At 36.0% G+C, this 18812-nt stretch overlaps 1 protein-coding gene across 4 annotated transcripts in view; it reads right to left on the bottom strand.

Moving 5' to 3' along the window:
- Positions 1-18812, bottom strand: part of LOC121855140 (titin-like) — a 94181-nt gene that overhangs the window by 65126 nt on the left and 10243 nt on the right. For all 4 annotated transcript variants that reach the window (XM_042350006.1, XM_042350004.1, XM_042350007.1 and 1 more), the window contains exons 4-27: positions 18338-18469; positions 17966-18157; positions 17215-17385; positions 16560-16688; positions 16127-16249; positions 15790-15928; positions 15099-15307; positions 14469-14645; positions 13390-13573; positions 13048-13178; positions 12601-12771; positions 12178-12324; positions 11783-11908; positions 9711-9899; positions 8868-9071; positions 8321-8443; positions 7581-7733; positions 7169-7356; positions 6265-6470; positions 3307-3609; positions 2640-2803; positions 1898-2026; positions 998-1156; positions 71-251 (exon numbers count right to left, since the gene is read on the bottom strand). In XM_042350006.1, the coding sequence (XP_042205940.1) occupies positions 71-251; positions 998-1156; positions 1898-2026; positions 2640-2803; positions 3307-3609; positions 6265-6470; positions 7169-7356; positions 7581-7733; positions 8321-8443; positions 8868-9071; positions 9711-9899; positions 11783-11908; positions 12178-12324; positions 12601-12771; positions 13048-13178; positions 13390-13573; positions 14469-14645; positions 15099-15307; positions 15790-15928; positions 16127-16249; positions 16560-16688; positions 17215-17385; positions 17966-18157; positions 18338-18469 (4030 nt within the window). The remainder of the gene's footprint in view (positions 1-70; positions 252-997; positions 1157-1897; positions 2027-2639; positions 2804-3306; positions 3610-6264; positions 6471-7168; positions 7357-7580; positions 7734-8320; positions 8444-8867; positions 9072-9710; positions 9900-11782; positions 11909-12177; positions 12325-12600; positions 12772-13047; positions 13179-13389; positions 13574-14468; positions 14646-15098; positions 15308-15789; positions 15929-16126; positions 16250-16559; positions 16689-17214; positions 17386-17965; positions 18158-18337; positions 18470-18812) is intronic.

Below are 18812 nucleotides of genomic sequence, written 5' to 3'. Positions count from 1 at the left end.
TTATAACTACAATATAATCCAGGTCTCATAAAACAGATATTAAACAGGCAATAAATTACATGATACTCACGTTCAACATTGAGGAAACAAGCAGTTGATGCTTCACCGGCAGAGTTCATGGCAACTACCCTGTATATACCAGCATCTTCAAGAAATGCTTCCTGGATGATGAGGGAGCAGCGATCTCCATGGAACAGCAGTTTGAAATCACTTGACTCCTTGACTGGTTTATCATCATGGTACCATATCACCTGTTGAAATAAAGAGACACTTGAGAGGTTGGTTAACACTAAATCATACAGAGGATTTATGTATAAATTATTTGTATAATTTAATGCAACAGAGAGGTTTGATAATAATGTGGATGACTAGTTATTACATCCTACATAAAATGGAGATACAGTAGTGTATTATTGAAATGGGTTTTCATTTTAAAATATATTCTAGGCATTTTTTTATCTTTAATTCTTCTTACTTCCTCACAATGCACTGGATGGCACCTCCTGGGTAAGAAATGTATGTTAGTCCAAAGTCCTCAAATGATTACCCAACTCCTGTTAACACTACGTACATAACCAAGTGAAAAACCCATTGTCAAAGGAATCTGGCTTCAGTATCTAACTTGTGTCTCATTACAAGGCATTTTTGTGACTGTTTACACCTTTACATAACTTATCAATCCAGGACATTATATACACCTACAGAAGCAGTTTTGATACCAAGTTCAGAAGGTACAGTAAGGTAGAGTACAGTACAGTAGTACATGAAATTGGTGAAAGAGGGATGGGGGTAATAAGTTGAAGGTGGTAACAATAATAACAATAGAAGTGAAGGAGATGGACATCCTGGATACAGTAGTGTATGAGAAGAAGCAGAACTTAGTTGTCTGGTTTATGAAGATGTTACCGTAAATGATGAATGTGTGTTTGTTGTTGAATCCAACCTTCGTACAATACAAAAAAAAGGCTCACAAGAGAAGGAAAAAATCATTACATACCTCAGGTTCAGGCTGTCCAACAATAACACAGTCAAGCCTGGCACTCTTCCCCTCCATGACATTGGTGTCCTTCAGGGGAAGCTGCACTGAAGGCTTCACAGGCTCCACATCTATGTCTGAAGTAACCTCGGAGTCACTTGTCTCAGTTGGGATGCGGCCCTGTTGGAAGACATCAAAGACAAGTACAGTATAGGAACATTTTAACACTCACACTACTATGTAGAAAACTATAATTAATGTATAAAGACAAATTACTTGTTAGACTAAAGCACTTTTATATACACAATACTAATTAAGGATGAAAGATTAAATAAATTTATACAGAATGTATGGGAAGAAATTTTCCCAGGAAAAAATTAGTAAGTTTTCAGATTTTTACAAGATGAAATGACAACAGGAAATAACAACATGCTCAACTGCAGAACTGAAATCCAACTCAGTGCGTCTTTTACATATGGATATCAACATGTATAATTTGAAGTATTTTCTAACACGTCTTAAGTTCAGTACAGTCAATATATTCTTTTTAAAGAAGGACAACAAGTTAACCAAAAATTACAGTACTGTGCACTGTACTGTATTGCTAAAATTCCATACATCCACAAACCTTAGAGTGTTCATGAATCCCCTATGAGGCAGCATGAAAAATTATGAACAAATTACAGGGCAGAGAATGGAAGTGTCTGCTAAAGCAAAGCTACACAAGACAAAATACAGAGTAATTATTTTATTCGAGAACCTGAATGATTACCATGTAATATATAGGGTTCTCAAATAAAAAAATTACCCTGTGCAACTCAAAATTTAAAGATTATATATAGTAAATAAAGATAAAATAAAACAACACATTTAAAGTGTATAACAAAATCATTTAATAATAATAATAATAAAAGCACTAACCTTTACAGACACATTAGCTGAGCACTGGCCTTCTCCAGCAGAGTTCTTGGCCACTACAGTGTATGTACCAGCATTTTTGGGGAATGCTTCAGACATCACCAGAGTGGCAACACGACCATCAAAGGCAATCTGAATATGAAAGTAGATATTGTTAGGGTAAATATTAATGATAAAAATTCATACTGTACATGTTGTTTACTTTTCATCTACATTCTAAAGATTATGTGTCTGCATAAATATCTATTATTTCCTTTGGGTCCTTCAGCATATCCTTGTTGACACCTGGGTGATGGAGTGGCCTACAGAACACAGATGAATTGATTTTATGTCTTAGGAATATAAAAATCGACATACTGTATAATCTTTCTTGGAAATTTATTTGGTACTTTAATTATTCATGGTATTCTTCAGTAAAGAAAAAGATAAAACTTATTCTCCTTCAATTTCCTGTTCCTTAAAAATTGTTTTTAACAGTCCATCAATATTAACCTCACATTACATCTGCCAATCATCAAAAACAATCCACTCTGGCAGTGAAATACCCTTGGTCTTAAGGTACTTTAAATATTTAGGACTTTATTGCATGTATATGACACCTAACAGTATGAATGTCTGTGGTTTAATCCCCGTGTGATGAATGAAAACTTTATTACATTTATTTACCACTACACTGAGCCACACTGTATGACCAATAAAAAATTAACTGCCAATAAACCAAGAAAATGTTAACACAAAGTCTCACCCTACAGTCTGGAGTTTCTTTCACTGGTTTGCTGTTATGGAACCAGGTAACAGTAGGACTTGGTAGCCCTGTAACATGGCATTCCAACTTGAACTTTTGTCCTGCCCGAGCCATCACGTTACTTAAGGGCATAGTAAATTTGGGTCGTTCAGAAACTTCAACAGCTGGAAGGTCAGAAAAAAAAACATATAATAAATTGGTAGAGCTTGTAAATTATACCAGCTGCTATACAGTATACAGGCCAAGATTTTCAAAAATATTATTAATACTGTACCCAGTGTAATAACATGGAGTGACATAAAACAATGTCTGGTTAGGTTTATTTGGTAAAGGTTTATAGTCAATACATGCAAGATGAGGATGTGAGAAAAAGTGTGCATAGGCATCTCCATGACCCCTAACAATTAAAGACTAATTTTTCAGCAGTTAGTGATCCTCCCAAAAGCCAGATACCAGTTCATGTGACAGTGACAATCTATATCCCTTTAATTATGTTGTGCTGAGATATATATTTTTTTTATCTCTTCCTCCAGTTGTCCTGTACCCACCATTTTCCACCCTTTCTTGAGGTTGCTGTTTCTCATGGTCCATTCTGCACAAGAGAAGCAGAGGAGCCAAGATAATAGGTATAGGGACAGATTTGTTAAAAAGTAAATGCTGATCTTACCAGTGACTGCCAGCTTGGCTTTGGTAATGTCTTCACCCAGGTCATTAGTTGCTTTGCAGGAATATTCAGCTTTATCCTCCAAAAACACTTCTTCAAACCTCAGCACACATTCACCATTATTGAAGGTAATAACATAATCAGGTGATTCATCAATACAGTTTCCATCTTTAGCCCAGGAGACAACAGGGAGAGGATGACCTTCTACAGTCGCCTCCAGCTGGTATGTGGCTCCTTCTTGCGCTGTGCTGTCTACAAGTCTCTTTGTAAAGGAGGGTGGTGCTAGTACCTCTACAGGTTCTGCTTCTATGGAAAAATAAACTGGGTGTTACTACTGAAAAAATGCTGTGCGATAAAAAAGCGTTTAAAAGGTTTTTCTGAAAAATCAACTACATTGCTAAATAATTTCATTATTGCATCTACTGGTCAGTCTCTTCTCAACACCAAGATGTCCGCCTACACAACAATGACCATACAAACCATCACCCAAGCTTTATACTCTCTTAGTACAGTTGTATCCTGTTAATAGTTTTGCCTTATTGTTTCTTCCCAAAATTAAATTCAGTCACACTGCTTTTTAGTCTCCACTCCCTACACTCTGTACTTACAGAGTGAAGGAAAGTTATTAAGACAACTCTCACCAAGAATTACTTCATTATTATCATTCACTATTTTTCTGCAACCTTGTAGTCTCTCTCTCTCTCTCTCTCTCTCTTAGCTATCAATTCAAATTAAAAAAAAATGTCTTCATAAACTTACTCTCAAACATAGTACTGTATTCCAACTCTTTCCAAAACTACACCCATAGCTACCTCTTCCTTGTCATAAAACAGTATGGTGCAGACAACGAATTTGCTCATTTTTGTTTTTAAAATTTTTTTCTTGTACAGTAGAATGTCGATTTAAAGCGATTCAATTTAAGATTATTAATTTAAAGCGACACCCACAATTAAGGACAATGTTTTAATTTAAAGCTAATCTTTACTATTTTGCGGGAGTCAATCTGGCGCATCATATTTAAAATTTTGCGCCTAATGTTTCTCTGGGCACGCGACACTGTCCTAAAGGCAAAGCTGTACTGTACATTTACTCAAAATAATGTACTAAAGGATTACTAAAAATTTTGTCTAGTGCAAACTATAGCATGTTTATATTCAAATTAATCACTATCTTATAAGAATTCCAGCAATGTTAATTATATTCTACCTGGTTACTTCTGTGACATTTTATAAGCAAAAAATATAAACTCATGCTAAAGGACATAAATAAACAAATAATACTTCACTAGACCTTCAGCCCCAACTGCCACACATGTCACTGTCACTTCCCTCCCTCTCCCCCATCTCCCCTATCTTCCCAGCCAGGGTTTGGTGTTTTAGGCTTAAAGTTTTTATCTTATATAATTTCACAGACTAAAGTTAGAAGAATATTATTTGTATTGCTGGAATCCTTGCAAGGCAGCGAATAATTGGAATATAAATGTCATACATTTTGCACAAGAGATAAAAAATTTTGCTCTTTGTACTAAAATTCTTAAATTAGAGCTAAAATTTGTATGTCTAATGCGAGCTATAGCATGTTTATATTCAAATTAATAACTATCTTATAAGAATTCCAGCAATGTTAATTATATTCTCCCATGTCAGTTCAGTGACATTTTAAAAGATAAAACTTAAAGTCACTCTTATGGACAGATAAATAAATAAGCACTAGACCTTGGCATCAACTGTCAAACATATCACCTCATCTCCCCCCCCCCATCTTCCCAGCTAGTAAACAAATCAAATATATCACCTCATCTCCCCCCCCCCATCTTCCCAGCTAGTAAACAGACCATGGGGGCGCCGGTGGGTAGAGCGGTACCGCTCTTGCCTCGCAAGCGAGATGTCACGGGTTCGATTCCCAGGCCGGTGGAAAGTTGTTCGGACACACTTCCCAGCCTCCCTTGGTCCCTGTTCACCTAGCAGCAAAGTAGGTACCTGCTGTAAATCGAAAGTTGCGAATTCGTATTCAGGGAGTTGTTGGAGCTTCCAATAACTTGCTTAGACATAAACCATTGACTCTTCAGGCTTCTACGCCCTTGACTCTTCAGGCTTCTACACCCTTAACTCATGAGACATAAAGGCAAGCATGAACTTAGCATGCTTCCCTGTTGGGCGCTGTAAACGCTTCTGCACTAAACCTTACACAAGGATGTAGGGGGGTGCCCAATAAATATATATAAAAAAAAACAGACCATTTCACATCCTTTAATTTTAGCTGTGTTGATTTATGAGTGTTTGTTTTAATATAAAACTACAAAAAACAATGTTTTGCTTATTCTAGGAGATGGGCTGAGGTGCATCTGGGTAGACTGTCACTTTTTTTAGTATTTTGTGTTTCTCTCAAGTACCAAACTAAATTATTCCATTGAAACAACACTTCGATTTAGTGCGAATTTGGTTTAAAGCGACATGACCTCTCTTGGAAGTCGCTTTATATCAACGTTCTACTGTAGTCCCAAATTCCTGTTCTACCATTTTTCCAGACTGTTCATCACTGGAATATACTTCTCTTGTGTACACAATGAACTTTTCCATATCATGCATTCTATAGCAGTAGATATATGGAGGTTTTCTTCATAGCCACACACCCCTACGTCACACCTGATCAACTTTATTCTGGGTAAATTTTTATCTGAGAACACTAAATGGTTACAATATTTTAGGACGTGCAAAAGAGAGGAACCTAAAAAATCATTAGCTTTTATTTTTCTTTTTTTTTTAATAAAGAGAGATAACTTAGATCAAGTGTAAACAAACTCATCTTTCATTCACTGCCGTTCAATCTCTCTATGATAACAAAAGTTTTCAGGTGCAATGGTCCCCTCCACAATTAGCTCCCAAGGTATCCATCTACTTTTTTCTTGTTGCATCACACCGCTTAAATCACCGACACTGATGTATATTAAACTGTACTTACCCTTTACTATTAATGTTGCAGAAGTCTCAGCCATGCCAGCACCATTTACAGCTTTGCAGGTAAACAGGGCTGAGTCTTCAGTGAAAGTTTCTTCTATAGTAAGTGTACAAATACCTTCTTCATAGCTTGTTTTGTAGTCTGGATTGGCTGTGATGCTCATGTTGTCTTTGAGCCACTCCACTTCTGGCATGGGCATACCCAGAACCCTGCAATACAAAGTTTAACATAAGTCATAGATGATGTGTTTTATATTTCCACACAACAGTACAGTAATCAACTGATGACTTTATAGCTATTGCAAACAAGATATGTAATTGAAGATTGTGCAATGTAGTTGCACTAAATACTCAGCACTACAACAGTTTGCATGAAAAAAGAATAAATGTAGCAGAAAAATTGCAAACCACTGAATTTGTGCATTTCCTATAGGTATCAGACACTACTCTTTCATTAATGCACACATAATATGGTACAGTCTCATGACAAGAACTAATGGTATTTAAGGAGGTAATGTGTGGTAATGAAATGTCAGAAATATTTTATATTCAACATTTAAGAATGAGGAAAAATCAAATATAAATACGAAAGTTAGAGTAACTAAAATTTCCTATCAAACTAATGATTTTATTTTATTTTTTATTCACAAGAAAATGAGAGTTGCTCCCTTTGGCCTGAATACCCATTAGGGAGAGTGTGGATACAGAACAATGAATACCAAGCCTTCAGAATCCAGGGAAGCAATGTGGCTGTCACTATATTAAAGTTGCCTTCGCTTTCACAGCTGTAAGGCAGGCACCCATTTACAGCTGGATGGACACAGGGTAGCCCCAGGCATAAGCTAGGAACCCTTAGCTGTACTCACCCACTGCACTGCATCCCCTATGTAAAAGTAAATGCTACTTACTTGCACTCAAAAGTAAATTTGACTCCCTCTGTTACTGTGGCCCCAACAAGAGGTGTAAGGAATACAGGTGGCATAGGCTGGGGTTCATCATCTATCAGTTTAGCCTTCTTGAGAGGTGGGGTGTCTTCCTGCCTGCTTGGCTCCTCATCAGGTAATGGGATGGCCTCTGTCTGAATTTCTATCTCCACCTATTGGAATTCAATATCAATTGTCATGATAGAGTATTCTGTAAAAAATATTACACTTACATATACTTCTGGGATATACTGTATTGTACACTGAAACAAACCAAAACAAAAAATAAAATCAATTACCCCCCTGTACAGTCCAGTATAGTTATTTTTGAAAGTGACAACAACTTGCTCAGTTTATGCTACAAGATACAATGAGGATGAAAAACCATTTTGTTAACCTTTTCTGGCACTATTGGCTCAATAGGTATAGCCATGGCAATAGCTACTTCTTCAGCAGCCTTTCTGGCTTCTTCTGCAGCAATGGTAGCCAATCTTGCTGCCCCTGCTTCTGCCTGTGCTGCTGCAAGGGAAGCTGCCATTTCTTCTTTCTCCTGCAATACAATATAGTTAAAATGTTACAGTATATGTACCAGGGTTTTTCTACATACTACTTCTGATGGCAACTGGGACATCAAGCCATTACATAATCCTGGCTAATCCACCTAGCATAGAAAATGAGGGGCATTAATGTTACATTTGAATAATAAATGAGATCAGGTTTGCATTTTTGCTTTGTTATCTAGACCTTTAACCTATGGAAATATAAACTTCAAATCTAAAAGGCATTACCAGAGGAAAACGTTCTTGTTTCTGAATGGGAAGCATTACCCTTAGTCTTTTTAAGTTTAAAAGCTGATAAAAATTACTGTGGAAAATAAGGTTTTGTGTCTGAGTGAAAGAATAATTTATAGTTCCAATCATACTTTCAATAGAGGAACAGGTATGATGATACAATACACACAGGCAACAATTTACAATACAATAAGTGATAATGTGCTGTGATATATCAATGAGTGGTTAATACTGTTTGATTATTACATACCGTACAATACTACGGAGGGAATATTATTAACTTGGGGATAATTTCTATTTCTGAGTTGAATCATTAACCAACAAAGTTCCACACGTGTGAACTTACTTTCTTTTGCCTTTCTCTGTGATCCTCGGCAGACCTCAAGTTCTCCACCAACATTATAAGGTTGCGATTGATAACAGTAAAACTGTCTATCATCTGAGTATTCTGGTGGTTCACAACTTCAATCTGTTGGAAAAGAAATTCTACATCTATATCAAGCACACACTTCCCCTGTACATAAATTACAGCACTTTGAATGGAAGACATGTTAAGGTGAAGTTTCCATAAGTTATACAGTGGTCCTAAGTACACCTCTCACTTCCTCTTCATATTTCTTCACTATTTTTTTTTTCAATCTTTAAGACATTTTCTGTTGCACTACAAGGTGACCAGAACCAACAGCAAACAGTTTCTTTTTCCTTTATGTCATCCATTAACTCTCACTGTAACTTTCCTACAAACCACATGATGCTGTACTCCCTGCCACTCACACTCTACACCACTTCCAGGATGTCTACTATTACTATACCACTTACTTTCTTCATATCTTATACGTATAAGCACTTGATAAAATATAATATAAAACAAATTAAAAGAATAATCCACTGACCTGTCTAGGAGGTTCTGCACCATACAGTTGTAAAGCAAGAGAAGATAGTTTTGTTATCCTCTGCTGCTGGGCTTCTTCTTCAGGCTTGAGGAAATTCTCAATGCGGGTCCTTAGTTTCTCTGCCTGTTCAGGAGTTTGGATGTTTGATGAATCACCAGCTATATCCACCAGAAGCTCACCACCCTGTTTGACCCAGTCTTCTGCCTGTGATGGTAAATAGACAAGCAGATATAATTTAGTGCAGACTCTCTTGGATATATATATATATATATATATATATATATATATATATATATATATATATATATATATATATATATATATATATATATATATATATATATATATATATATATATATATATATATATATATATATATATATACATATGTACTGTATAAAAGTATACTGGTCTATATTTATTCAAAGGTTAAAATAAAGAACAACAGAAAACTGCTGTACAGTAAACCTCCACAACACCATTAAGGACTTTACATAACTACCATTTTATATAAATAAAAAAAAAAAAATTATCACTTCACAACTTATCTGCTTAATAACCATTCTGGGGGTTGGTTCGTTCTTTGTTAATAGCTACTGTATATTTATCCAGTGTTAGTACAGGAGTAAACTTGAGTACCCATGGGAGACCTGTGATGTTTGGTAGTGAGGGTCACACTGGTTAACACTCTTCTCACATGTGTCCAGGCCAAGCAGGACTTGAATTCTTGACACAGTGCCAAGAGATGAGTGCATTACCGCTGTACCACCAACACTCCCAAACCTATTCAGGCAATAGTAATAATCATGGGTTATACAGACTACACAGGTTTTAAAACTTACTTCTTCAACAAGCTTGTAGAATACAATGGAAAGTTCAATGGACTTCTTGGATTGTCCAACTTGCATTTGGAAGGTAGACCATTTCTTCTCCAACTCTGCTAAGTCTTCCTGCACTTCACCAGAATCATCTTCAGGACCCAACATCTTTGTGGTGGTTGTAACAAATGTCTGGATGCGCTTTTCTAACATCTGGGGAAGTAAAATTGAATTTTTAAAAGCAGCATGGTTAATACACTAAAGTAATTCACATCAACAGCCAACAATCATCACAATAATTTGCAAGTGGCAACTCCAACTCACTTTGATAATATTACACTGCAGTTAGTTTATGAAAGCTGTATCAAGTAAAGTTGACTTTCATGGAGTGTCAAAGCATCACAATGGGAGCTGTGTTTACTTTAACTAATAAGTACTTTTGTGGGAGAAATGCTGACACTGCACTCTTTTTAATTATTAGAAGGCATACAGTCTAAAATGTGCAGTCTTCTTTAGGGCTACTTTATGTAACCATTTCACGTACTGTATCTCCAATTCTATGTATACTCCATAGTCTTGAGACAACCTCAGTCCTTTCACTTTTTTCTCCTCACAAGCATTGTGCAAGCTGCCTGTAATCAAGAGCAACACAAGATTTTGCTTCACAGCAGGTCACTCATTCTGTTACTGTACTGTACTCCCTTCCACAGGTTGGCACTAAAATATATAGTGATATCTCCGTTAGCTGGAACAATTGGTGTAGAGCACTTCCGAGAATGAGAGATTCCGGGTAACGAGACAACTCTCTCAAAGTCAGAAAAAATCCCCCACCCCCAGAATTTTCCAGGTAACAGAAAAATGTTCTCAGAAGTTCCAGAAATTGCCCATTACATCATCTCTCAAACCCAGAAAAATATCCCCCATCCCCTGAATTTCCAGGTACTCTGTACTGTACCGGAAATTTTTTCTCAGAATTTCCGGTAAATGCACCTTATTTTCATCTCTCAAACCCGGAATAAAACTCCCCTACCCCTGGAATTTTCCGGAATTTTTTGGGTACTGGGAAAATTTTCTCGGAATTTTCCAGAAAATGTGTCCCTCGGAAAATTGTTCCCACAGCCCAAATTTTCTGGAAAATTCCGGCTTTGGGAACAATTTTCCGAAAAAATTTCAATTCCAGCTATCGGAGTTCCAGTTAAGAGGGATTACGGTTAACGGACATATTATTATCTGGTTTATTCCTGCTACCTCACACAACCCAACATCACACAATAGTAAAACTGTATAGTTATCCATTAACTACTAAACACTGCTGCTTCCTGGATGTCCATCCAGCTGCCACACAGAATCTCTCTCACCCAATCCTTCCATCTGTTTTGTGGTATTTCCTTTTCCCTCTTACAATCAATTTCTGAATAAAACATATTATCCTTTCATATTTACCACTACTGTACAAGCAAGTGTGAACTGTTTTACTAGACTAAGATCCAAAATAGGAAACAGAAATATTTCTTAAGGTATTTTTAGCACAAGTGTTGGGTATTATCACTTGTGAGTTTTTAACAATAAATAGTAATACCAATAATAAAAATGTTCAAAAACTGATCTGTGGGTTACATAAAACAGCAGAATATATACATGATGTTTACCTTCCCTGTTGTCTTACAGTTACAACCTTTAATAAATCATTAATAAAGAATTAAGGGAGTAATAATGGTCTCTGTAAGCTATGGACATACACTACAATACTGTATTAATATATTTTGTGCAGAAGATCTACATGTACAGTATATATGTAGATCTTCTGCAGTCAGAATAAAAATACTGTAATAAAAAATATCACAAGGGCCCGAGAATCAATGACTGGCCAAGAATGTGTGCTCTAAATTTGATGATGATGATGATGATGATGATGATGACTGAGAAAATTCAAAGAACAGTTATGTGTTCACCAAACTTTGACACAATGTAAAAAACCGTTGGTTATTTGTCAGTGATCATAATTTAATACTATTATAGAACTTCAGTGTTGACAACAATATCAGAAGCAGTATTATGAAAAGGAAAGATTATGAAATTCTTACAAAATTACTTACATCAACAGTCAGCTGGAAGTGGTTGAATGCTGTCTGCATATTTGTAGCTGCTGCCAGAGAATCACCGTAATGACCTCGCATACGACTGAGCTGCTCACTCAGGTCACGCAGCTGGTCACTAATCACCTGAACACAACACAATATAATGTAAACTCTGATACACATTATTTAAAACACCAGAGGATAAGCCACACACAACATAATTGTTGATAATAAAATAGTTGACAGACATATGTTTATAAAGGCTTGAATAATACAGGCATAGTATGATAAAAAGGTAATGTTTATTTTTTAAATGTGTATGTATTAAACACTCCTCTGATACTAAACACTAAGTCTTTGGCATATAATAATAACAATACTGCTGCTCCAAATTAGTGCAAATTTAACAGTACCTGGAGGTCAACGTGGTACTGTGACCGTCGCAGTTGTCTCTCCAGCAGGTGTTGATGGTACAGCCACCCTTTCTCAAACTCTGTACCTCGTCTTTTCAACAACTCGTTAATCACGGCAATGTCTTGGGCACCAGCCTCGGGGGGACACTGAACATAATAACAGTGGTTGTAAATATTATGAATTATATGTATACAGTTTTCACATCTCATACACTACTGAAAATTCCTTTACCAATAATATGTAGATTATGGTGTATAATACAGTTCTTACAGTCAAGCAGTGATTTATATAATTCTAAATATACACTGTATATAAGAACAAACACTACTGAATCATGTTTAATTTTCTACTCAGTCCCTTATATTTAACATACAACATTTTGTACTGTACATTAACTTCTCAAATTTAATAAAAAGTTTTACCTGATCCCTAATCTTGGACACTATGGAATTGGCTTCATTTTGAGCAAATTTAAGCAGTTCCAACACTGCTTGCTTGGAGGCCTCATGCTCCCTCAACTGGCCCTCCACTCCACCGATATCAAGGCTCACATTACTAAACTGAGATTCAAGCTTGTCACATGAGCGATGGATCTGTCAAGAAAATTACCATATTATTCATTAGACATCAGTTCCTTACTTGTTGCAGTAAAATTATTAATAATGGTAAAGTATTATATTTATTAAAATAAGTCTTAACTCTGACTGCCCAAAGAGAAATTTCAAACTTGAAAAACATATGATACATATAGATTAAAGTTAACTCCTTTATAATGCTATAGTTAGGTGTACTATAGTAGGATCACTGCAGGAGAATAAAGGATCATTATATGAACTTTTTTTTCGTCCTAAAGTCAATTGAAAACTGACCTCAGCAATGTTTCTGCACCATTGTATCAGCATGTGTCCCAGGATCTGATACTCAGTGGCTTTGTTCTGTAGATTTTGGTACAGCTGCAGGAGGGACCCAATGACTTCATCCCTCTGTCCACCTTCATCACCTGGTGAAAAATAAATACAGTAATCACTTGTGCATATTATATTGCATCCTTTTTGCTATCTATGTACAGAAATAATATAGTAAATGGTTCACATTTGATCTAAAAAAAAAATTAAACTCTCTTGTGATCTACAAAAAAAAAATCAGCAGTATCATTTTCTTCATTTCATTATGTTATATCATCTCAAAGCCTTATTGACACATCTTCTCACCTTTGTATGACATAACTTCTGCTTTTGTCATCATGTTCTGAATATCTTCTTGAGTCTTCTTCACAGCTGACACATACACATTTAGTCTCTGCACCAAAGTGTTGGCCATGCCCTCAGGATCTGTGGTATCTCCTCTCAGGAGTGGGCAGAAGTCTGTCTCCATCTGAGACATTTCAAAGTGCATCTGGAAAAAATATGTACACAGTATGTATTGTATAACAACAACAACAAAATTTACTATAGGTTATAGGTTAATATAAGTACAGTGGGGTATGCTATAACGAACGGATCCTACTACAAATATTCCTATAACGAACGGTTTTACCTATAAAATTGAGAATGCTATAACGAACGAAACTCCTACAACGAACATAATTCAATTTTTTTTTTTTTTCTAATTTATTGTTTTATTATTACAAATATTAATGATATTCTTTATTTCAGGGGTTTAGATGCATATTTATGCACTTTTTTACAATTTTTACAATTTTATATTATATTTTTCAGTGTTAAGTGGTTGTATTTGGGGGCCTGGAACGGATTAATCCTATAACAAATGAATGCTATAACGAACAAGGTTCTGGAACCAATTAGATTCGTTATAGCATACCTCAATTAAAAAAAATGCAGAGTAAAGGTAGACCAGAGTACTGTGTAGAACAAAGAGGTCTGAGAAGTCATGACATTATACAGTACTCTCACTATAAAGGGATCATTAAATTAATATACTGTAGTATGTACAATGAATGAAGGGGTGAGACAGTAACAGAACAGAATAACAGATACCAAAAAAATCGTAGTTTTAAGAAATGTAGCTGTATCTGACTACCCTGACCACAAGGCTCTCATACTGGCACGGAGAGATACTGCATAGTGTTAATCACTCTTAAGTACAGTACAGTACAGTACAGTACAGTACAGTACAGTACAGTACTCCTTACCAGGATGGCTGGAATCAAGAACAAACACACTCTCCCTTCATTCTTGTCATTCACCTGTTACAACTATTTTAACATGTGTTCTACTGTGATGTCACAAGAATAATTACCAGTATTTTTGTTCTTGTTTCTCCCTCTTACCTTATTGACATTTTCTCTGTAAGTCTTCCACAATATCAACATCTCCTTGGTCATGGTGATCTTCATATGGAAGTGGGAGTGAAGGTCAGTGATAACCAGACGTCGCTTGCCCAGATGTTCTAATATGGACTCCACACACAGGATGGCACGGTTTGAGTCCAGGTAAGGATCCTCCGCCTGTTGGGTATATCACACATTATCTCCATTACAGCGCATCATTTTACACGACTAAAGAGAACTATAATTCACTCACAACATTAAAATGAAAAAACAACTTGACACTCTCCATATATGTCCCCTAAGAAACTGAATACTTGTACTGAAGCTTTATCTTCAAGACAGAGGTAATCCATTCAAGCATCATAAGGATTATTTTTCTTCAAAATGATTGATCTTTTGTTATAAATTATTAAGCATCTAATTGTAATTGTTGTTTATCAAAACTTATTAATAGTTAAGGCTAAGAAACTGTAAAAATATAAAGACATTAACAAATCTAGATCTACATTTATGTATACAAGGTGGTGTCAACTAATGATATTAACTAATATTAATGTTTAACAATATCAGGAAGTCTTTGTGAAAATGTTCTTTGTTAAGTGTTCAAATAAATGCATCAATGTTACTTACACCCTTGACGTCCTGGCAGAAAGCTTTTCCTGTATTACAGAGATCAAGATATAGCTTCTGAACTTGTTCCCACTTAGCTTCCACCTCAGCACCACGATCTTCACCCTTAGCCTCCTTCAGGAGTAGTTCCAGAGCCTCATGCTCATTATTCACAGCCTCAGCATCTTCGTGGAATTTCACATACTTCTTGGTGATTCCAATACGAAGATCTGAGACCAACAAGTAAGTTTACATTTACAACATACTTATTCAACCAAAGAGTTCTGATCTGTTATATTTTGTCCTAATTTAAGTGTAGCACATCAAGTTCAATTAGAGTATAGTACTGTATGTATATAAAAGACATTGTAACCTTTTCACTAAAGCACAAGTGAAGTCTAGTTTAAACTTTTGCTTTAACTTCTAATTTTATCTTTTTTTTCTCCCAAGCCTTTTCCCACAATAATACAGTACAGTAAAACCAGGCTATAACTGTACAGACGTTCTGCTATCATCCCCTCATACAACAAAGCCTCAAATATCTATCTGCATTATCCCTGTCACTTGACATAACTTACCATCACAACAGCAGTTAATTCCTCCTCAAAAACCACCCAAAGTCATCCTCTCTGTTCATTCACACACACATCACTGCTTCCTAAATGTCCATCTCAGATTATTAAAATGAAACGGTTATAAAATAACATCTAACCTATAAGTTTCTTTAGTGCAATCCAGTGGTCTTGTAGTGCTCGTATCTTTTCTTGGTAGCCGACTCCTTCTTCTGCTGATAAGTCGGGTAAGAGTTTCTCGAGGAAAGTTGAGAGAGCTTCGATTTCGTTTTTCTTCTCCTGTATCAAGAATAAACATAATTATAATCTATACACTTTATCTAAATTATTCATAAGCTTCAGATTACCGCTAAAGCTGCGTTAGTTCATATTCATACAGTATCTCTGTCCAAGGGATAAAAAAGTTTTAAAATTTTTTTAGCAAAATTTGATATGCAGCGATAAATGAATAAGGCAGACATAAAGATGATTGTTTACCATAACATCATGATTGAGTGTTTGGTGGAGGTGAAGAAAGTCTTTGGCAAGACTGAGGGAGCCACCTGGATCCTGGTGGCCCTGAAGGAAGGCATCACCAATGCGCACTAGCCAAGACTCAATCTGTGTAGCAAAAAATATATAAGAAGATGTTACAATTAAGAATCTTAGTGGGTTTTTTTATTAAGTCATTACTTTATGTAAAGGTACAGTATCAAACTGACTCCTTTCCATGTAAGATGCATTTTCGTTCTTGCTTTTAATGTACAACAAGCCATTAACATGACATTAGTGACACACATATGGTAGTGTGGTAAATATATAATTTGGTGGTACATACAGTAGTTCTGTCATACCTACATAGCATATTGTACTGTACTTCAAGAGCATTTTACACCATTGTACAATATTAGGTTATGTGAGCAAGACTTACAGTGTTATACTGTTCAAGGAAGGCATTAGAGAGTTCTGTGCGCTGGAGAACTTGTTCAGTTGAAGACACACAAACGGAAGACAGATGACTACGGCGACGCTCAAGTTCCTCCACAACCAGTGAGATACCCTGTAGAGTAGGAGTGTCATTATTTTCACTTCATTTTTCATTTCTCCAGTAAGATCAAATATATACAGTACTATGATATAAAAAGTAATGAGTAATAATAATTACAAAAATTTTAACTTTTGGTCACATACTATACACATGGTACTCGGAAATTCGCTTTGCAAGATTTTGAGAAAAATAAAATATTTTGCATGATTTTTTTTTTATCTTGGAATTGGATATGAATAACTTAACTACTTCAGTGGTTTAGTTACAACATTTCAAAATTCAAGACTCAGAAGAAATGGTTTACATATACTGTATAACCAAATAAAGTACTGAATAATAATAATAATAATAATAATAATAATAATAATAATAATAATAATAATGATAATAATAATAATATTAATAATAATAAAAAAGAAGTATCACCACTATACAGTATCAATTTATGAGAGTAACACCTCAATTGGCATGTTCATCCATCCCCTTTGGGTATGTGACAGCTTACCATAATGTTAAATAAAAACACAAAATTTCTTACCATATTATGTGGCTGACTTCTGCCACCAGTGACCTCAAGGATTGCATAACCTTCAGTCAGCGCAGGTTGGACGGCTTCTTCCACAACACCCAGTACTAGTGAGAGGCGCTGAGCACCCTCACCACCAAGACTTGCTACCTGCACCTCAGCCTGGTCTAACTTTGTGAGTGCCTGTAATATAAAAGAAAGGTACGAATTACAAGTGCTCCAAACATCTAAAATAAAATACTGTACTAACATTTATAGGTGTTTATGAAGCTTTTATGGAACAGCAAAAAGTTCTGCCATACAGCACTTTCAAGTGTTTTCATAAATAACCTTACCAGTAAGTTCTCTATTTATCAATTTATCAGTATCACATACAAATCAAATTCTCACCCAAGCCTTAATTTCATGTACAGCACATAATCATCATCATTGTTTTACGGCCATTTTCCACGCTTGCATGGGTCAGCCAAGATTACCTGATTGCAGCTGTTGGGTAAACCAGAACAGGATCATCCCCCCACTCACCACCACAAAACCAGGGAGCCAGCCAAGAAAATGCAGCAGAGACCAGGGGGTGGGCACTACTCTGGTGACCTGGTTACCATCAAGCATATTGAAGCAAAATTTCATGGCTGGTTGCCCTTCCGAACACCAACCCACAGGGTGGGAACAGCTGGCAAGGCAGAGTTGCAACTCCCTGAGGTAATCAAAGAGTACCGGCACCCACCTACAGTACAGAAGATTAATAAAGTTTTCAACTTACAGTTTGAGCTAATTTGAAGAAGAGGATTGCCTGTTGGAGGAGAGCAGTACGAGTGTCACACGTTTCATGAAGAGCCGTGGCAGCCTCTAAGACTGAATACGCTCTTGACCGTGCCTCTAGTCCTGCATAGTGACCTTTAGAAGCCATAGTTTCAGCAGTTTTCAACAACCTTATGCATCTATCTTGTTGTTCCTGGAACACAGGATAAAGTTGTATTACAGATAAAATATTTCATCAACATAGTTAGCATTTTATAACTACCTGTATACCTAAATAATACAGTATATCTTCATAAGCTCCACGCCTTAACATATTGACACCTGTTGACCAAGTTGATAGAAGCTGATGAATAACAACCAAAATGCAACTAACCTTAGCAGCAATTTCTCTCTTTATATGTTCGTGGTAGAGGAATTCTGCATCACTCTGTGACTCTCCCAGACCTTGGTGCTGTGACACCTCATCCCGCAGTTGTTTAAGGGCTGTCACTGCTTCCGTCAGGTCCTGCATTAGGAAAATATTATAAAATCAAGTTGGTAAACTGGAATTCTAATCCATGTTTAAATATCAAAAGCATTACTGCTGTAAAGGCCTGCAGCCTAGCTTTATCATTCCAATATTCCATACAATTTGGATAAAAAGTTTCTTAAAGTATTCTTTTGACTGATACATCTAATCCCCTATACAGTATTACTAACATAACATGTACTTATAATAATATAAAACAGTAAATTTATATGTTGAAAACAAACAATCACTGCACAGTAATGGTGATGTAAAGAGACAGCTTCTAATTTGTTGTACTGTACAATACATAATAACAATAACTTCATGAAAACAGAGTTGA

The sequence above is a fragment of the Homarus americanus genome, unplaced genomic scaffold, assembly GCF_018991925.1.
Source record: "Homarus americanus isolate GMGI-L3 unplaced genomic scaffold, GMGI_Hamer_2.0 scaffold17266, whole genome shotgun sequence".
Taxonomy (NCBI): Eukaryota; Metazoa; Arthropoda; class Malacostraca; order Decapoda; family Nephropidae; genus Homarus; species Homarus americanus.
The sequence above is the reverse complement of the archived record's forward strand: the minus strand, read 5'-3'. Positions and strand labels throughout refer to the sequence as shown.